At 45.9% G+C, this 18,617-nt stretch overlaps 2 protein-coding genes across 7 annotated transcripts in view; both read right to left on the reverse strand.

Moving 5' to 3' along the window:
• The window catches only part of LOC135919771 (uncharacterized), a 111,167-nt gene extending 100,836 nt beyond the window's left edge, over positions 1-10,331 (reverse strand). For all 4 annotated transcript variants that reach the window (XM_070526012.1, XM_070526011.1, XM_070526015.1 and 1 more), the window contains exons 1-3: positions 10,106-10,331; positions 8,121-8,197; positions 6,755-6,839 (exon numbers count right to left, since the gene is read on the reverse strand). The gene's annotated coding sequence lies outside the window, so the exon portion shown is untranslated. The remainder of the gene's footprint in view (positions 1-6,754; positions 6,840-8,120; positions 8,198-10,105) is intronic.
• A 5,933-nt stretch (positions 10,332-16,264) lies between these two features.
• LOC135919802 (uncharacterized) overlaps positions 16,265-18,617 on the reverse strand; it is a 48,218-nt gene continuing 45,865 nt past the window's right edge. For all 3 annotated transcript variants that reach the window (XM_070526019.1, XM_070526020.1, XM_070526021.1), the window contains one exon: positions 16,265-18,419. In XM_070526019.1, coding sequence (XP_070382120.1) covers positions 17,789-18,419 — 631 coding nt within the window. In that variant the 3' untranslated portion in view covers positions 16,265-17,788. The remainder of the gene's footprint in view (positions 18,420-18,617) is intronic.

The raw sequence follows: 18,617 nt of genomic DNA on the forward strand, positions 1-18,617 counted from the left end.
ATGTGCTTCGAGGTATTCTTTCTTTGCGAACCGAAAACCACACTGCTTGCACTCCTACGGCATTTTAACCTCGTCAATTCTTTGGCGGTGACTTCCGAGATGTGAGTAACGCTTAAAGGAGACATTAGATACGTTGCAAACCAAAGGTCTGTCATTACTGTGTGATATGAGATGAATTTTAGGTTCCGCTTTGCTTTGAATGGTTTAGCACATAGTTGGCAGATATGGGGTTTTACGCCTGTGTGAATCCGTTGATGAGAACGGAAATTTGAATTGTACGCGAATGATTTGTCGCATATTTCGCATTTGTAGGGTTTCTCGCCGGTATGCGTGCGGTAATGTGCAGTTAGACTATGAGCCCTGCTAAACAATTTACCACATGTTTCTCATTTGTGGTTCGATTTCTTGACAGACTATCGATCACGTGCTCGGACAACGCAGGACTCTTGCGGTTCCCTTCCTCTGGTTCCAGTAGCATTCCTGCAAGTATGCGGACAAAGCAGCTCAAAATGGCTGACCTTTTTATTGGACGACAAAAACACATTTTTATCCAATTGAGAGTTTGACAGTCTAAATCGCCTCTTAAGGATACGGCAATTAGCTAAATTTTAGCGTTAAGTGGCTGCATTGATATTTAGCGCTTGATTTGGGCTTTGGATTGCCCGAAATTAAACACGGGTGCTTTTGGTGCCTGTGATGCCAAACTGGAAATTGGGAACTTTCCTCTGTCGTGATGCAAGCATAACAGAAGCCGTGCATAATTTAATACATCGTGCATGTCCTGCATGAAACTGGTGCAGGAGAGTAGAAATCTCTGTCAGTGATAGTAAGTGCAAAAGCTAGATGGTGTAAGTATTAAAAATGCAACTGCATCTACTACACGCTCACATCGAGTATTCAGCCAAAAGTCCAGAAACGTGCCCTCGGAAGCGAGACGTTTGGCGTTGAAAAAGACTGTTTTGCGTCGGCTTAAATACGTCTCCGTTTCATGGCGCAGCTCTTAATGATCCGCTCCTGCGGCGAGCGTTGGCGGCGTAACCGAGCGAACGAGCAAAACGGCGAAAGATGAAAGAGCGAACGCGGAGCGGCTGAAGACGCAAGCCTTGAACGGTCGAGAGCGGAGACCAATGACAGCTGCTCCTTTAGTCACTAGAGCACCGAAAATTGGTTTCATGTGGACATGCCCGACCGCTCGTTTCGTACTAGCATCTGGTCTGAGCCAGAGCGCTCATTTCGTGCCGAAGTCAGCTCGTATCGGCTCTCGCTTTGGCTTGTTTGAATTGCTTGGTTCGGTTGTCTTGGTTTGCGATTGTTTTCCAATCGGATTTTATGCACGACACGAATTGCTTTGGATTTTATGGAACCCGAGCAGCACCAGCTATTACACTGGATCCTTCGATCAGTCATTTGAAAGAGCCGTCTCCATTTACCTGTGCTACTTGTCTCTCCCAATTTATGTTCCTCAATATATCGAGAAATGAAAAACATACACGGTTGCTCTCAAATTTCGCAGCAAGGGCTATTGTAGAGGTCGGTGAATGTTTCAGGACGGATTGTATATTAAGAAGAGTAAACAAATTCGGCAGCATGTTACGCTCTAATAACACCTGAAGACGAAGTCATGCTGAGCAAGTGTTAATGCCTAAACTTGTACGATCTTACGGGTCAGACATACTGAGCTGCGGTGTGAAGTCAACATTTGTCACTGTAGGTTGACCTCCTAACGTCGCATGAGGGAACATAATGCAATACCCAAAAGTCATTTCGTTCTTGTTTTCATTGGCTCTCTTTTTTCCCGTCACTCGTTCGTTCGGTCGTCGGTTCAATGGATGTTTCTTTCTTTCCTTGATTCATATTCAGCCATTACATCCTTGCATGCTTATGGGGATGTGAGCCATTCTTGATGATGATGTTTTGCTCTCACTAGGACCGCTTTTATTGCGGGTATAAACCATTGCAACTAGCCACTTGATGTTCTCGCATTAGCAAACAGAAATAGTGCAAAGGCGAACTATTCGCTTTATTTCTGACACGTGTACCTGGACTGACAACCCCGTCCCACATCATACGTCTTAACTCAAGCCCTACATATCGAATATGCCTGCTCTAGGTACTGTACACGTCAGCCTAGACTTCTGCTGCTTTTACTATACCTTTCAGATTGCTAATGATATTACGCTGCTAATCTTTCAGTGCATACACCTCGGTTTGTGTTATGCCAAGTTTCTTTGCCACCGATTTTAGGCGGCGTCCATATTTTATGCCTTCTTCAGTATTTCCCACGCTGTAGTTTTCAATATCCCTTCTTTCCGCTGTGTTGATCAGTTTTGACAGCTCCGCGAATTCTATCCTATCTCTTGATTTTGACACTTTCATTTTTTCTCGTTCCTTTAACTAGGCTGACCTAGTTAAAGTAAATACGTTTGGCGTTCTATTTGCTAAAACCGATTAGGGGAATGAAAATGTGGCATGCCGTTTGTTCTCTTTCGCTTAATACCATCTGAAATCATACTGCTAGATCATATGGACGTCTAACAAAATTCTAAAATTGATTAGTTTGTATTAATAATAAATCGAATTGATTGAAATTCAAATCGATAAAGACAGTAAAACAACATCCTAAATAGGTCTCCGCCTCAGCCTCACTTGTAGCTCTGACCACGCAACATTATATTTGCACTAACCGCCTTTTCAATGCTTCGCAAAAAAGGCGTTGATATACTTGTGACACATTGAACTGCTCACTCTCGAACCTTCAAGAGATTTCTCGCTTTGAGGTTACGCGCTTCGACTACAATCGCCATGTTTACTGACAGCGCTGCGCTCCAGCTCCGACTGCTCCGAGGTGCTCCCACCTTCAAGCTCGGAGTGTGGGCGAGATACGACAGAATTCTGACCGCGTGTCTCTTCCGATTCCTCTTCGAGCAGCCGAACGTTTGGCTGGAGCAGACTTGGGAGAGCTCGGCAACCTCCAGAGGCCTCTGCATGGCTGCCAACCGAGTTGGAACACGGCAGGGACCAGTCGAATGTGGGCAGGCTATGCCATCCTGCTCAGAGCAGCGGGAAGTCCACACTACGCACGAGTGTTCACAAGTTACTCAGTTTCGTAAGAAGGTCCTCCAGCGGCACACTGGGCTTATCGAATGATATCGCATACAGCGCCATGTCATTTACGCATACTATTTGCCTGGACGTGGTTGAATTATGTTTGGTGTTAACAACAGTAGATCAATTCACCATTTTCCTGACGTGAACCCCCTCGCAATAAATGCCATCACTCGGCGTCTAAGCCAACTTCGTCCGCCTCCGGTTCTATTTAGGTCTCGCGTGTTTCCAGTCGCACCAAGTGACTGACAGTTCAGACTAAACGCGTCATAACTGACTTCCCGACCAGAACTTTCAAATCTCAGTGCCAGATACCGCGCATCTAAAAGGAAAAAGAAAAGTAACGCTGTTGGAATGATGTGTCATGCCTAACAAGGCGGCTGGTTTCTACGTCGCTCCCTTATCTACGCGAACAACTAAACTGGGAACGAGAGTAGCGGCGCCGGTAAAAGGTCAGCGAAAGTCGCGTGACGCAGTGGTGCGTTGCAAGCACACGGAAGAAGCCGATGCCGGAGTTGGTTTGACTAACTTCAGGGGTGCCAAGGAAGAAAGAATGTCACTATGGCGGATTCCGGTCTCACCAAGGAACATAAAGCCTCCGACGAAGTTGTAAGTGAAGCTTAATCGCTTTTTCAGCGTAAATAGTTCTCGAGATGGCGTCAAGGTGAATCCACCACTAAAATTGTTTCCGCCAGAAGAACACTGCGAGAAAGCTAGCAGCTGGGAACTACGTTAGGGGTCGGAATGCAGAAATATTTGTTCATTAAGAATAATGGCACCTTAAGAAATTTCGAAATGAATGCGCAGTCCTCCACTATTTTGTATCACGTATCAAAGAGCTGTTTATAAAGGACATTGATTTCTCTGTCGTACCCTGGGCGTTGCATTGAGGCTAACGTACGTTAAAGCAATCAATCAGTCAGTCGATGAAATTTATATAGGAGCAACTACCTGGTGCAGGCAAGCATCGCATGGTACGCATGTATACTTACGCATACAATGAGGCTGACGCCTTAATAAATTGCCGAACAATCGTGTTGCGGGCCTGCGTAGACTGCTGTGGTATTACTACGTAACCTGTGAACATTGACGTCGCAAAGGAAGCTCGGTCGCGTCAAGTTTGCCCTTGCGGCCGACACGATAATCGCGCATTCAGAAAACTCAGTCATGTCGAATTTTGCTTCTTAATGCACATTAGGAAAACTGCAAATGCCCGTGTACTTAAATTTAGGTGCAAGTTAAAGAATCCCACGTGGCTGAAATTGCCGGAGTCCTCCACTACGGCGTGCCTCATAATCAGAAAGTGGTTTTGGCACGTAAAACGCCATGATTTTAAAAACTGCAAGTGTCAGCGTATGGCGAAACGCGCGCGGCGAGCTTTCTGCCCCCAGACGCCTCGGCGTGTATTGAAAGATCACGTGACGGGATGTCTTTTCTCGGAGCTCAGTCAGCGTTTTTTTTTTAAGGCGATAACCTTTCTAGGCTCATTGGTAAGTTTGTGTCTGCATACCTGTCCGCTGGAGTGTACGCATGCAGAAGCGTCATCACGCCATAGGAAGACAGATTAAACACATATTAAAGAATGAGAAATTATTGGTAGTGACAGTTGGTGAAAAAGTTACAATAGAAATTGGTAGGGTTAATAATGATTAATAATTACTACTAATGACTTGTAATTACTACCACTGACTATGAAATGGTTAGTATGTCTAACGACGAATTGTAACGACTACGGTTAATTAGAAATGACTAAAAATGCTTAGTAATGTTCAGTAATGACTAATTATGACCAAAATGAATTGTAATGACTACTGATGACTAGGATATGACCAACATGTCTAACAACGGCTTGTAATGATCACAATTGATTACAGATGACTAAAATGCTTAGTAGTGAGCAGTAATGACTGATGAGGACTCAAACGACTTTTAATGACTAGTAATGACTACGAAATCACCAATATGTCTAACAACAAGTGTAACGACTACAATTAATTAGAAATGATTAGGAATGCTTCGTAACGGCCAATAATGAGTAATAATTATTGAAACTACTTGTAATGACTACTAATGACAATGATATGACCAACATGTCTAACGACAGCTTTTAATGACTGCAATTGATTACAAATGACTAAAATTCTTATATGCGAGCAGTAATGACTAAAAGAAAGAAGGGAAAGAGAAGGGGCAAGGAGAAAGAGGCGAATAATAAGAGGAGGAAGGGTAGGCTTTCGATGTTCACCTCTTACGAGAGACCTTAGGAGACCCAGCAATTTTTTGCATGCTTCCTATTCGGTCAGACGGTCTGCGTCCAGCGTCCATCGATCTTTCACGGAATGTTTGAGGGCAATAATGTCATTGCGCGAAAACGCGTAATCGCATGGTACGTTTTATCAAATCTCGCGAGCTTTTGCGACAGTCCGGGAAAAGAAATAAATAAAACCACCGCCGCTGTCACGATGGAAATTCATCGAATGTTTCTCAGTGGTACTTAACGACATCTCCACCGAAAGTTTTGCGGTTTAGGCAATACTTTAAAAATAGGTTAACTAATTATTCATAAATAATTACCTAAGACCATTACGATGCATCTCAAGTTGCGAAAGAGTACAGTAAACAATGCCTGCATCCGCAGAATCTGACAGTCGGCCGACAGTCAAGTCTCATTGAAACACTCCAATGATACGCCGACCCTATATCAGCGCTTACGCGGCTGCTGTGGAGATAACTGCCCCCAATTTCGACACATGTGGATCGCTGTCTTTTTTGCTTAATCTCTCGGCAAAAGTACAATTTCCTATGCGGTATGGATCAAGTAAATCATGGTGTAAATCATGGTGTCAGCAGCTGGGGAGTCAGCAGATTGGGAGCCGGAAGCCATTGCATACCAAAGCGCCAGCATTCTCTGCATGGGAGGCTAAATTTAAAAGCATATGTACTTTGAGATTATTAATGATTGAGAAGGCCTTTTTACCAGAAGAAAAACAGTACGATGACGCTATATATTACTTGGCATTTTGACACATTCCCTGTTATTTTTCTGCCTTATATGAGGCTCGGCAACTGCATAACTTAGTGCCTTCTGACACATTTGATGGATGTGGAACTATTTAATTCATAAAGAACTAAATGCTGTCGTTTTATGTACCAAAATCACGATCCGACTATGAGGCAAGCCGTAGTATGGAAGTTCGAATTATTTTCGTCCACTGTTCTTGCTGCCTGTGCAACCACGCTACACCGCCTCGGTTAACTTAGACCTCATGTGGTTCATTTTACGTGCTTTCTTTTAGATTAACATCTTGCTCCTCACTATGTTCATATATTCCACAAGGGGGACTGAGTAAGCAAGGTAGCCAACCTGAAAGTGTGCATTCACGCATAATAGGACCGCAATATGCTGCGTAACCTTTTTTCTTACTTTTTTCTTGTCTAATCGCGTTCTTGCAACTCGTACGTACGTTAACTTCAGCTCCGCTTACCGAACGCACGAAATTGCTGATGCAGTGACTGTTCGCACCTGGGCTAGCCATCCCCGGGAAAAATGTGTGAGTACAGATGTGATTGCTCAACGCCTATCCTTTTCTCTGTATCGTTTCTCTTCTTTGTATTCGTTTGCAATAAGGTCATCTAAATGTGCACTCACGTGGTGCCACCTTCTATATTGGGTGACGCTTGGACCATGCCTGGGCGGCTTGTGCTGGGCCTTGTGCCACCATTGTCAGTGACACCTGTACGATACAAAAGCACATCGAAGGTGTTAATTGGCCGCGGTGCAAGGGTAATTCTTATGAAAAGAATATATCGTTTTGATAGATGGTGCGAGGCAAGAAGCTTTGTCATTTCTGTATGCCTAAAATATAACAGCACCATTACGACCCTCAAGTATAGACGTCTGAAAGGCCGCTCCAATTTCACACCACACCCTGCATTCGTATCAAAACATTTTCTTTGTCTACTAAATGTGATCGTTTCAAGGGAAAAATTATCATGGTTGTAGCGCGACGGACCCACTGAGATTCTGCTTGGCAAATGAATCGGTAGACCAACCCACACGCGCCGATTTCAAATTTGAGTGTTCATGGCATTCAACGGACAGTCTCGGCTTCTAACGCGATCACTTAGGAGCGTGCATTCGGAATTCGCTGATATGAGAATTCGTTCAGAAACTGGAAGTGCACATTTTTGTATCCTTTGCATGTATTCACATGATAACAATTCTTTTCCCAAGGACAGTCTTAAGCTGGCCTCTTCGGAAACAGTCTTGGCGTGGCTGGGGAACTGCCTGCTTGTACGCAATAAGTACACCGCTGCCACGGTAGACGTAGGGGCTGTCTGCCATGTTTGTTTGATTCCGCTTTTGCTAACAAACGTTGTGGCTGGGCTGCGATTGATGTCTCGGGCATCTTCTCTACTCCTGTGGGATTCCAATAACTTCCCCATGTGTCGTCTGCGTTGGTTGTCTCCGGATGTATGGATGCATTTACCGCCTAGATTACCACGACGTGAAAAGACCATGCTGTACCACCAGAGGGTAGGCGTTGCGTTTATGAACTTATATGTCTTCCTTATTTCAATGGCCAACACACTCCCACGTGCGACACATGCAGCAGCAGCGATGAGACGCTCGCACACGTTATCTATGTCTGCCCGCAATATAGCGGCCAGAAACAAAGTACTGGACCAGTTGGACAATCCTCCACAGTGAGAACTAAATGTTTTAGGTCAATATTCGCAAATAACATCCGCGCAGAAGGCCTAAGTCACTTTAATAAGGTTCCTGCGGTTTACCGGCCTTCACGCTATACATTAGGAATGCCGCCCCTCACCACTGTCTCTTTTGACTGTCTCGCTATCTTCCCGCTCCACTCTTTTCCTCTTCTTATCCCCCTACTCCTCACCCGCGTGCAGGGTAGCCAATCTTAACTACCTCCGGTTAACCTCCCCGCCTTTCTATGCATCCTCTCCTCTATCATGTTTGCGCTAAGTGCAAATGACCGCCGCCTACTTACTGTCGGCGTTTTTAGTCCCATCCGTTATTGGGCTGTGTTGCGTGATCCACTGGTGAGGCCAGGCGTCGTCAGAAGTGCTGCAATAATAAAGGTATGCGTGTTAGATATTGACAGCTGGGACTAACAAAGTTGAAATTATGTTTTGTTAACAGAATGTTCAGAAAAAGGAAAGTACTGTTTTGTTAACACGGTAATTGCAATGTTTCGTTCTCACTAAACGCAAACTATGCTGGCTGGCATAGGACAAACGGCACAAGGGGGATGTCTGGTGCAAGACACTCATTCAACACAGTGGAAACACCACCTACCTTGGCTTGAACGAACATTGTGAGCTTAACCCTTGGAGCACTTACAACGGCCATATTGCCTCCGTATGTAGTTTGCTATATAAGATTTATGCTCCACTTATCACAGTGGCAGAAGACTAACAATTTCAGAATAAAATATTTAGCTCCATGAGACATTTATTTTGCAATAATAAAACAGGTTGAAGCGTAAAAATGAGTGGTTGGATGGTTTCAACAATTATCATGCAAGCCAGCGGTCATATTAGAAAAATGGCCATTTGTACATCCCTCTTGCGTGTTGTATTTCTGCATCGCCGTTGTAGATATGGAGTTTTCACGCTAATTAGATTCATCACTCATGGATTGAGGGGCTATTGAGGACAGTGGGAGACTGAGTATTGAGGCATTGAGGGACAGTGTATTGTGTGTAATATTTGAAAGTGTGGGCTTAAGTGATTTACCCTATATACAAAAACGATTTCTGTTTCGTAGCCATGTCTTAAATGGAAGAATTCAGAACGAAAAGACAAATTCGAATGAATTGAGAATCAACGAGGATGGATTTCATAAACATTTCTCAGCAAGCGATGGTATGTTTCCTCCTACTGTGCTACTCGCATCAGCCTACCCGACATTTTCTTGAAGGATCAAATTTGTTGTCATAACAGCATGAAAAATGTCTGATGACAGATACAATGCTCAGCAGGAGCGTAGCTGAAAAGCGACGTCCCACTGCTATTGTTCGCAAATGGTAAAGGCTACCGTGGAATACCGTGACTTTCCACTTCCTTATCACTGTTGTATAAAGCCCCCCAAGTTTCGTCATTTAAAAACTGTTTACAGCACTCTGGTAAAAATTGTAGTGGTAAAACAACCCTTCCAAAAATACTGAAGCGATTTCATCGGCCAAAGTACTCCGAGCAGGAAATGGTTCAGCTTGCGAAACAGTACGTTTTCTCTTTTATACGTATTTGTCCTCCTTAGGAAACACAGGCAAATGAACCAGCAATCGTTTTAAGCCAACCTGTGGCTTTTCTTCCACTGGGCTTAAGTTTTGTGAAAATATAGCTTTATGCAGGAACTACATATCCTTGGTCACAGTTTCTTTTTTTATTGGAAAATTACGGAAATCACTTACCGGCTCGGCAAAGCAGTTGGGGATTTCGCTTAAAATGATTAATTCCAAGGTTTCTTGTTCAAGAGCCATGGCTTCATAAAACGCATGTCACACAAGGAGTACTGCGCTTAAGTTTTCACCACCGCCTGCGGCTTCTTTGATGAGCACCTAAATGCAGGTAAACGCGAGCCTTTTTGCAGTGCGCTTTCATCGAAATACGGCCGTCACATCCGGTATTGCAACCGGGACGTTGATTTGCTGCCCCCAGTGGGGTGTGTGTAGTGGAATAATCAGACAAACGAAACACATTATTCTTGTTAAATAAACTCGCTTCACGTTCTAACAAGTCTTACCCAAAGCGCTAAACAGGTGACTTTGCGCTGAACTTGACAATATTTTCTCACCACCCGTTCAACGACGCGTTTTTTTTTTTTCTGATAACATCGCCGATATTAAAGCTCAAGTCAGCCGACAAGAAGCGTTTTATGCGAAAAAAAATGCCTAGCGGTTAAAGCCTTCATTCTGCGTCGCGTCTGCAATTGACAGTATTCAATGAAAATTTTACAAGTGGTTGAACTCACGTTGTGTAGGCACGCAGAGTAGATGAAACGTTCTGGGTATCATCACGTCTTGCACTCGGGGTTGCTTCGTCCGTGAAGCTGAACACAGGAGGCGTTTAATCGTTGCTTATTTCTTCAGCCATTCCTTGTGTTACGACGCTTTAAGGGTCTGGCACGTATTCAATCCTGCGTGATTTTGAATCATCGCGCATGCTCCCCGAGCGCCCAGAACGAAAGCAAATAAAGCTTTCGGCACTTCGGGATTTAGAATAAAATGACATAGCATATTTTGTAAAAACGAGACGGTAGAGTGCGCCGCTAGTCTAACGCTAATCTGCAAATCTTTGAATGCTAACAGAGGCACCCCGATAACCCTTTCTATATTTCCGCCAAATCATTTAAACGAACTAACCCTCACTTCCAAAAAGAAAGAAGCGTTCACGTGGCGTTAGGATGATGGATGGATAAAACTTTATTTCATCTATTTCATAGTGGTTGGCTGCCTAGACGTCTGCGAACCCTCTGGCCGACACCATTAGGCAAGCACTGTCCACCAGACAGAGCTGGTCACCCGAGCAAGTGGCCACGAAGAGCGGTCTCCCACGAGGAAAAGGAAGGGTTGGGAATAGGCTCTAGCTCCATGCGCTTGCGGGAGCTCCACAAACAGTGGACAAGATGTGCCTGGGGTGCTCGGCAGGTGGTACATTGTGGATTAAGGAGACCAGGGTAAAATAAATGTGCCAGATAGCGAGAAATGAATGCGTTGGTCTGGATCTGGTGCCAGATTCTACTCTGATGGGCGGTAAGGGAATGGTGAGGGGGAGGTAAATCTCGTCTATGATCCCTGTAATACGTGGTAATCTGGTGGTAGGTGCAGATCCCCTCTCCTGGTTTTTCCATGGCGTTGAGTGAGTCGTCGTCCAGGGTCCGGAGGGAAAGACGTCGGACATGCGCATTAACGCGCTCGTTCCCGGGGACGCACTCATGCCCAAGTACCCTCGTGATAGTCACCTGATGGGGAAGTGAAGGAATGTTTTGTAAAATGTGTGTGACCATCTTAGGTGCCACGCCTTTAAGGCAGTAATGGTATGCACTTTGGGAATCGGTGCAGATTTCTGTAATGGTAGAATCCGCAGCGGCATGCGCCACTGCTAGGGCTAATGCGACCCCCTCAGCCACATCGGTGCGCGCTGTTTTGATCGAGGCAGAAATGTTAACGCGTGCGTCCTCTGTCATGGCAGCCGCCGTGACCGTTCCGTTGAGTGGACTGACCGCGCCGTCGACATAGAAAACGTTCAGACACCCCGATTAGCCTTTCCATCTTTCTACCAAATCATTTAGACGAACTAACCCTCACTTCGAAAAAGAAAAATCGTTCTTGTGACGTTATCATTGCTTTTATTTCACGCTCTTGTCAAAGGGAAGCGCCCAGCTTGTAGGGGACGAATAGTTGCTCCTGTGAAGACTCGTGAAAGTGTAGGAGATGTACAAAATAAGTTAGCCCTAACTAGCGTATGATTACCAAATGTGATAATTCTTCCGACTCTCACGCTCTGTTCCAATGAAGCACATAATTCTTATCGCCTGACGGGGGGCGCTCACTTTGTTCTGTTGTCCATAAGTTGCCATGCTGCTTTCCCACTCCCTAGAAATAAAAAAAGTGCAAATGCTTCGCACTTGCCGCGCTCCTTCGGTGAAGATATATGCAGTTCGTCTGGGTAGCGTGGCTTTGAACCATTTTTCTTTAAGGGCTTTGGTTTATTTTTCCACATCCTAAGGTGGGCCCTTGTTCACGCGCACTTGCTACCTCTGATAAGCAGTAAGGTTCACCTAATTGCGACAGGGGTGGCGTCGTGCCTAGCAGAAGCAGCTTGTGCTTCGAGGGAACTTTGTGCGCATGCGCTACTCTTGCTGAGCGCTCGTCGCTTCGTGTCGTTAGCAGGCACTGACGGGCCGGTGAGTGGACGCTGTAGTGTAGTGAACACTGTAAACTGTAGTGTTCCACGTAGGTGTGCAAGTTGGCTTTCCTGCATTGCGTTTTCGGCGTTCAAGGAGGAGTCAGCCAGACATAAAAAGCTTCCCTTTGTATGTACATACACTGGAGGTAGGACATGTCGCTATCCCAAAAATTTGTGTTCCCAAACCGGTGGCCCGTCACCTATACTTACTGCGCACTGCGAAAAGTGACGCTTGTGACATCACGTGCGAAAAGCAAGCAGTCTTTTAGTTATATCTGGGAGGCATTGCCCACGAAAATGGTTAGGTAGATGGTATGAAAAACTGAGCTACACTTAACAGGAATGCTTCGCATTCAAATTCAGGCGTGCCATGGAATTCGAGATTGCTTTTTCCGCATTGTCGCAAGTTCTGCGGTAACTATGGACGAGAGAATTCCTGGACCCATCGATCATAACCTAACCGTCTTGCTATTTTCTGCTCGAAAAGATCTGCACTCGCATGGTAAACAAGAAAGGCAGCAGCGAAGTGCCTATAGTTAGGACACTTCACACTGGAATGGCCGTCTACAGGATATCTTTCCCGTCCAAATAAGAGCCACATTCCCGGCACCGATACGGTTTCTTAGCCATATGCAGGCTTAAGATTTGGAACATTCTTTGCAAGTGTCAGACGCTGCTGTGGCATGTGCGATGATTGTCGTCGCGCGCGAGTCGAACGATGCATCGCATTGCTCGCATATGTAAGTCCTCTTGTCGAAGCACATGACACGATGCACTTGCAAATCACATGAACGGATGCAAACGCCACTGCACAGGTTACAGACCCATTATTGGGCTTCTTGGCTTTCCTTGGTTACAGCAACACTCCTTGAAGTAAATTGAAGAAGGATCCTAGCATACAGACATGAATACATAAAGACACAGACAGACACCTGGTTACATCAACAAAGGAGCCACTTTTTCTGCGTCCTGGGAAAATTCGGTGCACGCATTACCACATTTACGGGAAAGCAATTCGCGGCTTCTGTCATCCTACACCGATGTTAACCATTTGGGCTAACAAGAGAAAAATATTTACGGGTTTTCTTCTCACTAAAATTTCTTGGTCTGCAGAAGTCAGTTCGAATACTTCCAGAGAAATACAGGAGCAGGTCCCGCTTTTTGCAAAAGAACATGCATTGTCGCGCCGTGAGATGCGGGTCGATTCAGAAGCTTCGACTTCGGATGAAGGCGCAAGAAGTTTTCAAAATTGCCATTCGTACCTTCGCTCACAGTCAAACAAGCCGGGTTTATTACACCGTGTTTCCTACAGTATACTACAGGGAACGCCGGCGTTGCAGTCGTTGAGCCATCATGGAAGTGATGCGAAACACATGGACGTGTCGGATCTTCATGCTTTGGGATTTCAGGCGGTCTTGTGGATTCGTTGATTGCGCTTTGTATGCATTTATTATCGTAAATTTCAGAGCAATCTGTGCTTTTCTAAGTGGAGATGACGCTGCGAACGTGCACAATTGCTAGTCGTTGCAGTGGTTCAGCTTGTCAGTGTTGCCAACTGGAAACGCTACAAGGGTCTTAAGGCACTATGTTGCCCGCGATAAATTCATGTTGATGCGTGCGTCCATGATGTAGTCGTTTGAAGCCAGAAGGACGAAGTCGAGGCAAATCCATGCACTTTGCATAATTCCCATGCTGGCTGTACCGCCCCATTGCGTCGGCCGTGGACGCTAGCGCGAGAGTTCCCTATAGTAGTTATTGCATGCAGCTATTGTTGATTCGTTACTTATGTTGATCTTACGAGGCACTTTGGGGGGTTGTATTGGTGCCGTTGCGTGTCTTTAAAACCAAATTCCTAGCACGATATTGACAACCAAGGATCACTCGAAAATAATGTGAATACTTGGGAAAAAGTTGCTTTAAAGCTTACGTGCTGCAAGCGAATATTCGACTATGGAACAAGTGGTTCAGATTATTCTGTATTTCCGTTTTCGAACATGAAATCAACGCTTTTGATTCAAGAGGGAGGGTTAACAGGCATGGCTACTGCGAAGAGTGTACTTCTAAAAGCTATTTGACAGATACAGAGCCTGGTATAAAGATACAAAAGGATGAGATGTCTCAGAAAGGCTGGCCAACGTTTCAAAAGGAGCGCCTACTTTTGTCAAAGGCGGTTTTCTCATTGTTTGCAATTCTTATTCTGCTTACATTTCACCTTTTCACATTTCACATTTCAGCGAGAGCAGTCTCATCAGACTTTACCACGCCTTCCTCATGAGTCACGTCAATTACGTAGCCTCGGCGCTAAAATGGACCAAGAGAGACGCGGCCAAAATAGAGACACTGCTGCGCAAGAGCGTCAAAAGGGTGCTAGGTCTCCCGATCACTACAAGCACGGAGCAGCTCGATCGGTTAGGGGTCCACAATTCACTATCAGAGATCATCGAAGCGCAGACCAAGGCACAGGTCGTGCGGCTGTCGACCACCAGGGCCGGCAGGCACATCCTAGAAGAAGCAGGGGTAAATGCCGAGGCAGAGTGCAACGCACACAAGATTGCGCTCAGCGCGGCGGTAAGGGGCACTTTCAAGGTAGAACCGCTTCCGAGAAACGTCCACCCGCAATTCAACGAGGGGCGCCGAAAGGCGAGGGCCCGAGCACTGCTGAAATCGACCGCCAACTGCCCGGGCCTGGCGGCATTTGTAGACGCGGCCCAGTATGGGCGCAGCGACCGGTACGCGGCCGTCTCGGTACGCTGGGATGGCACAATAATTAACGCAGCATCGGTCAAGGGGGTAACGTCCGAAGTGGCCGAACAGGTGGCAATAGCCATGGCAATGAGAGACCCCGAACGTCCTCACGTCTACACAGATTCGCGATCGGCGGCAAGAGCATTCGCCTCGGGCTCGATATCCCGGGAAGCGGCGGCCGTCCTCGGCAGCGAGGGAGCCGCGGGTCAGCACCTCGTCAAATGGTTTCCAGCCCACATGGGGGCCGACGTGCACCCCGAATTTCCCAACGCCAACGAGCTGGCGCACGGACGCGCGCGAGGACTCACGCACCGCGGCGATCGTGGCGAGCGAGGTGGCGGGGAGGGAGGGGAGCACCGAGACCCGCTGCTCACCTTCAACGAAATCACAACACACTATCAGCTGTCGAGGAGGAGCTTCCCACTCCCCCACGCTAAACTCACGAGACCACAGTCATCGATATTCATAATGCTTCAGACAGGGTCGTTCCCCTCGAGAGGCAGACTGAGCCGTTATTCACCAGAAGTAGAGCCGCAGTGTCCGGATTGTGGCGAATCTTACTGCTCGCTAGCGCACATGCTTTGGCAATGCTCCGCGTTAAGCGGCACCGTGTTCACTAAAGAAGAAGACTGGGTGGACGCCCTGCAAAGCGACGACCACCAGACCCAGCTCCGGGCCGTCCAGAGGGCTCACGAAAGGGCGGAGGCTCACGGGCTTCCCGTCCCAACGTGGGTGCGGCCCGCGACCCCTGCCGCCCACTAAACCAAGATTGGGTGGGGAGGGGTTCCTCAGGACACATTAAAGTTATTTCCTCCTCCTTACATTTCACCTGACCTGACAATCCTTATTCAAGTCTTACACCACCCTACAGGTTAGTTGGGTGATATCACCGGTGGTCGTTGTCGGTGTTAGCTGGCACGAAAGGGAGAGACAGAAAAATAAATGAGCGCAGTGGTTTGATAGAGTAGAGCAGAGTAGAAGACTGGGAAGGCAGCAGAAAAAAAAGGAAGAAAAAAGAGGCAAGACGTTGGAGGGTGTTGGGGGACGGAGAGGTTAAGGAACCTTGAGAGAAGCAGAACAGAAGCCATGGGTGTTGTAGGCTGCATGCGTTCTCGGTGTTAGAAAAGCTGGTGAAGCGGTCAGTTCGCGAGTAACAAGAAGAAACGAGTTTAACAAATGACTTGAGTGGGGTAGCAGCAGTTCGTCGGGTAAATGTGCAGATGTTAAGGTGGCGACACTGAGTCTGGGGGCAATAGATAGGTTAGAATACGAGTATGAAATGAGATATAATGGGATAGAGAGGGAGTACACAAAAAGAAATAGAAACCTTGTCGACTTTCGTCTATAGACATTCTGAACACTTTGAATAACCAAAAGACCAAACCTATAGAAAGGCAAAATCGTGTATAATAAGCCCATATAATTTTGCTAGGCACTTAAAAATCGTTTTTGCAAGAGCAACACTGTAGCAAGAACATTGGGTGAGGAAATAATCTTTATTGGGCGAGACTGAACCGACAAAAGAAGTTATACTCGGGCAGAAACATCGTGCGCGACACATCCGTCGATCATCCAAGACGTGGTTAGTGTTTAATGAGCGTCAGCTATTCCCACGAGATTCGTCGAAGATTCCACCGTCATTGCTGGAGCTTGCACGCCTTTTAGAATGCACATCTCCCTTCTCGTCGCGCGTACAGCTTGAACACAAAAGATTCGACTACAATGTAGACAAAACAGACAACCGCCGAGAAAGTTCGGGAATGTTCTGATACATGCAGGCGTGTCATGCGCTGAGCAGTAACTTAACATATGCTAGCAGCTCAAACGTGTTCAAATTCAGATATATACAAGCAGGGGCGCCAATATTCATAAAACCTGAATCTTACTTGTCATGTCCTTGCTCGCACGGATGCGTTTGTCATATCAGACTAAGATTTCACGGCTGTAAGCAGAGAGCACTCCTAGTCAAAACATTTACCGTTCTTGGGGATAAAATCTGCAATTTAAAACTGACGGAGATTCTTCCACAATAACACAAGAATAACAAACAATTTATAGAAGGAGAACATATCACATAGTGAAGCTTTGAACTATTTGAATTTCATTGTCTCGCTACTGTCATCAGCTTAGTTTATGGCATACAACCAAGATCTTCGGTAAGAATATAAGAGACAAAGAGATAGCTAAAATATTAAATCCATTGAGAGGAACGTCTAGGGAAATAAATTTTCCTATCTATAACAATGTCGCTATACATTTTCGTAAAAGCTCCTGCAAGTATTGTCGGTCGAAGGCTACAGTGCTCAAGAACATCACATAATATCAGAGATTACTTTTTAGTTTACTACAACAAGAGTCCTTGATTTGTAAAGGCTCACTAATGAGAGGTGTTTTCTTCTATTCACACAACAGAATCACTAAAAGGATGGTTAATGCGAAGCGATTGCCGAATGTACTTCTCTAAATAGGCTGTCAATTGTCTTATGCGAACATTTCCACTTTGTACTTACACAAAACAAATACTTGCAGCCCATCAGGGTTTGTCTTGAAATGAGTTTGCTAAAGCTACATTCGCGAACAACATAGGTCTGCAGACAGAGAGCGTGGTCCACGACCTGAACTGCACTTCGACATTGATGCTCGATAAATACTTGTATCGACAATGTCTCGTCTACTAGCGTTAAGAAAGGAACATTTAACTCAGCGGTTTTAATTATGAAGAGAAGCCGGTCTCTCCATACGATGTATTTAGTTGTTGCTGGCTCCTGTCAAAGAATGTCAGTGTTGTTTTCCTGCATGATTTCTGTCTCACGTTATTATACAAATGGCGTGCGCGATTTATTTAACTTGCGCGCCAGCCAAGATATTACGAATGCACAGGCCTAGGCCTCACGAGGTGTCTATTCAGTTGAACCGCATCTTCAGATTAATCTAAACCTAAGTAGCACGTATTATTCCGGCACAGCTGTCCGTCAAGTGTTTCTTTCTCTGCGAAGCGAAATCACTCGGGCGGTATTATATGCCCGTGCACCCTTGCGTAGTGATGGCGGAGATGAGAGTTGTCTATAAAGGATTCATCACATATTTCGCAAACGAAAGCTCCTACTCTACAACACGATTTGAGATGACGCTGGAGAGAGAGTTTCGCTTTGAATGATTTACTACATTTATGGCAGACATGGGGCCTCTCGTCCGTGTGAGTGAGCTGGTGTCTATAGAGAGCCCCTTTCTGCGCGAATGATTTACCACATGTTTCGCAAGTGTGGGGTTTCTCGCCAGTATGAGTGCGCCTATGGTAATCTAGGTGATGAGAAAGCCGGAACAATTTATCACATGTTTCGCATTTGTAGGGTCTCTCGTTTGTATGCGTGCGCTTATGGATTTCTAGGTAACGAGCCCGGAGGAACAGTTTACCACAGATTTCGCATTCGTGCTTTTTGGCATCACGGATGCGGCAGCACTCTACAAACTCCGACAGCTTCACAGATGGTTGATCGCGTGCTTTACAAATGGGGGCTGTGTCGCCTGTGTGTTGGTTGTGATGCCCGCGTAAGGCATCCCACCGTCTCGAAACATTCCCAGAGACACCGGACAGCTCTTGATGTCCGCTTCCTCCGCTTCTAGTAGCGTACCTGTAAGTAGAAGGTCAAAGGAGCTCAAAATAGCCGGCTCATGCTAGGGGAGATCAAAAACACATATGCCAACTGAGACGTTGACAAAATAAATCTTGCTTTATTGTTAAGGCGACTAGCTGAACCTGACTGCTCACTTGCTGCATATTATCTTGGTGCTCTATTTGGGCTCTGATTTGGCGTAAATCGAACGCTGCT

Source organism: Dermacentor albipictus, chromosome 9 (assembly GCF_038994185.2).
Source record: "Dermacentor albipictus isolate Rhodes 1998 colony chromosome 9, USDA_Dalb.pri_finalv2, whole genome shotgun sequence".
Lineage (NCBI taxonomy): Eukaryota > Metazoa > Arthropoda > Arachnida > Ixodida > Ixodidae > Dermacentor > Dermacentor albipictus.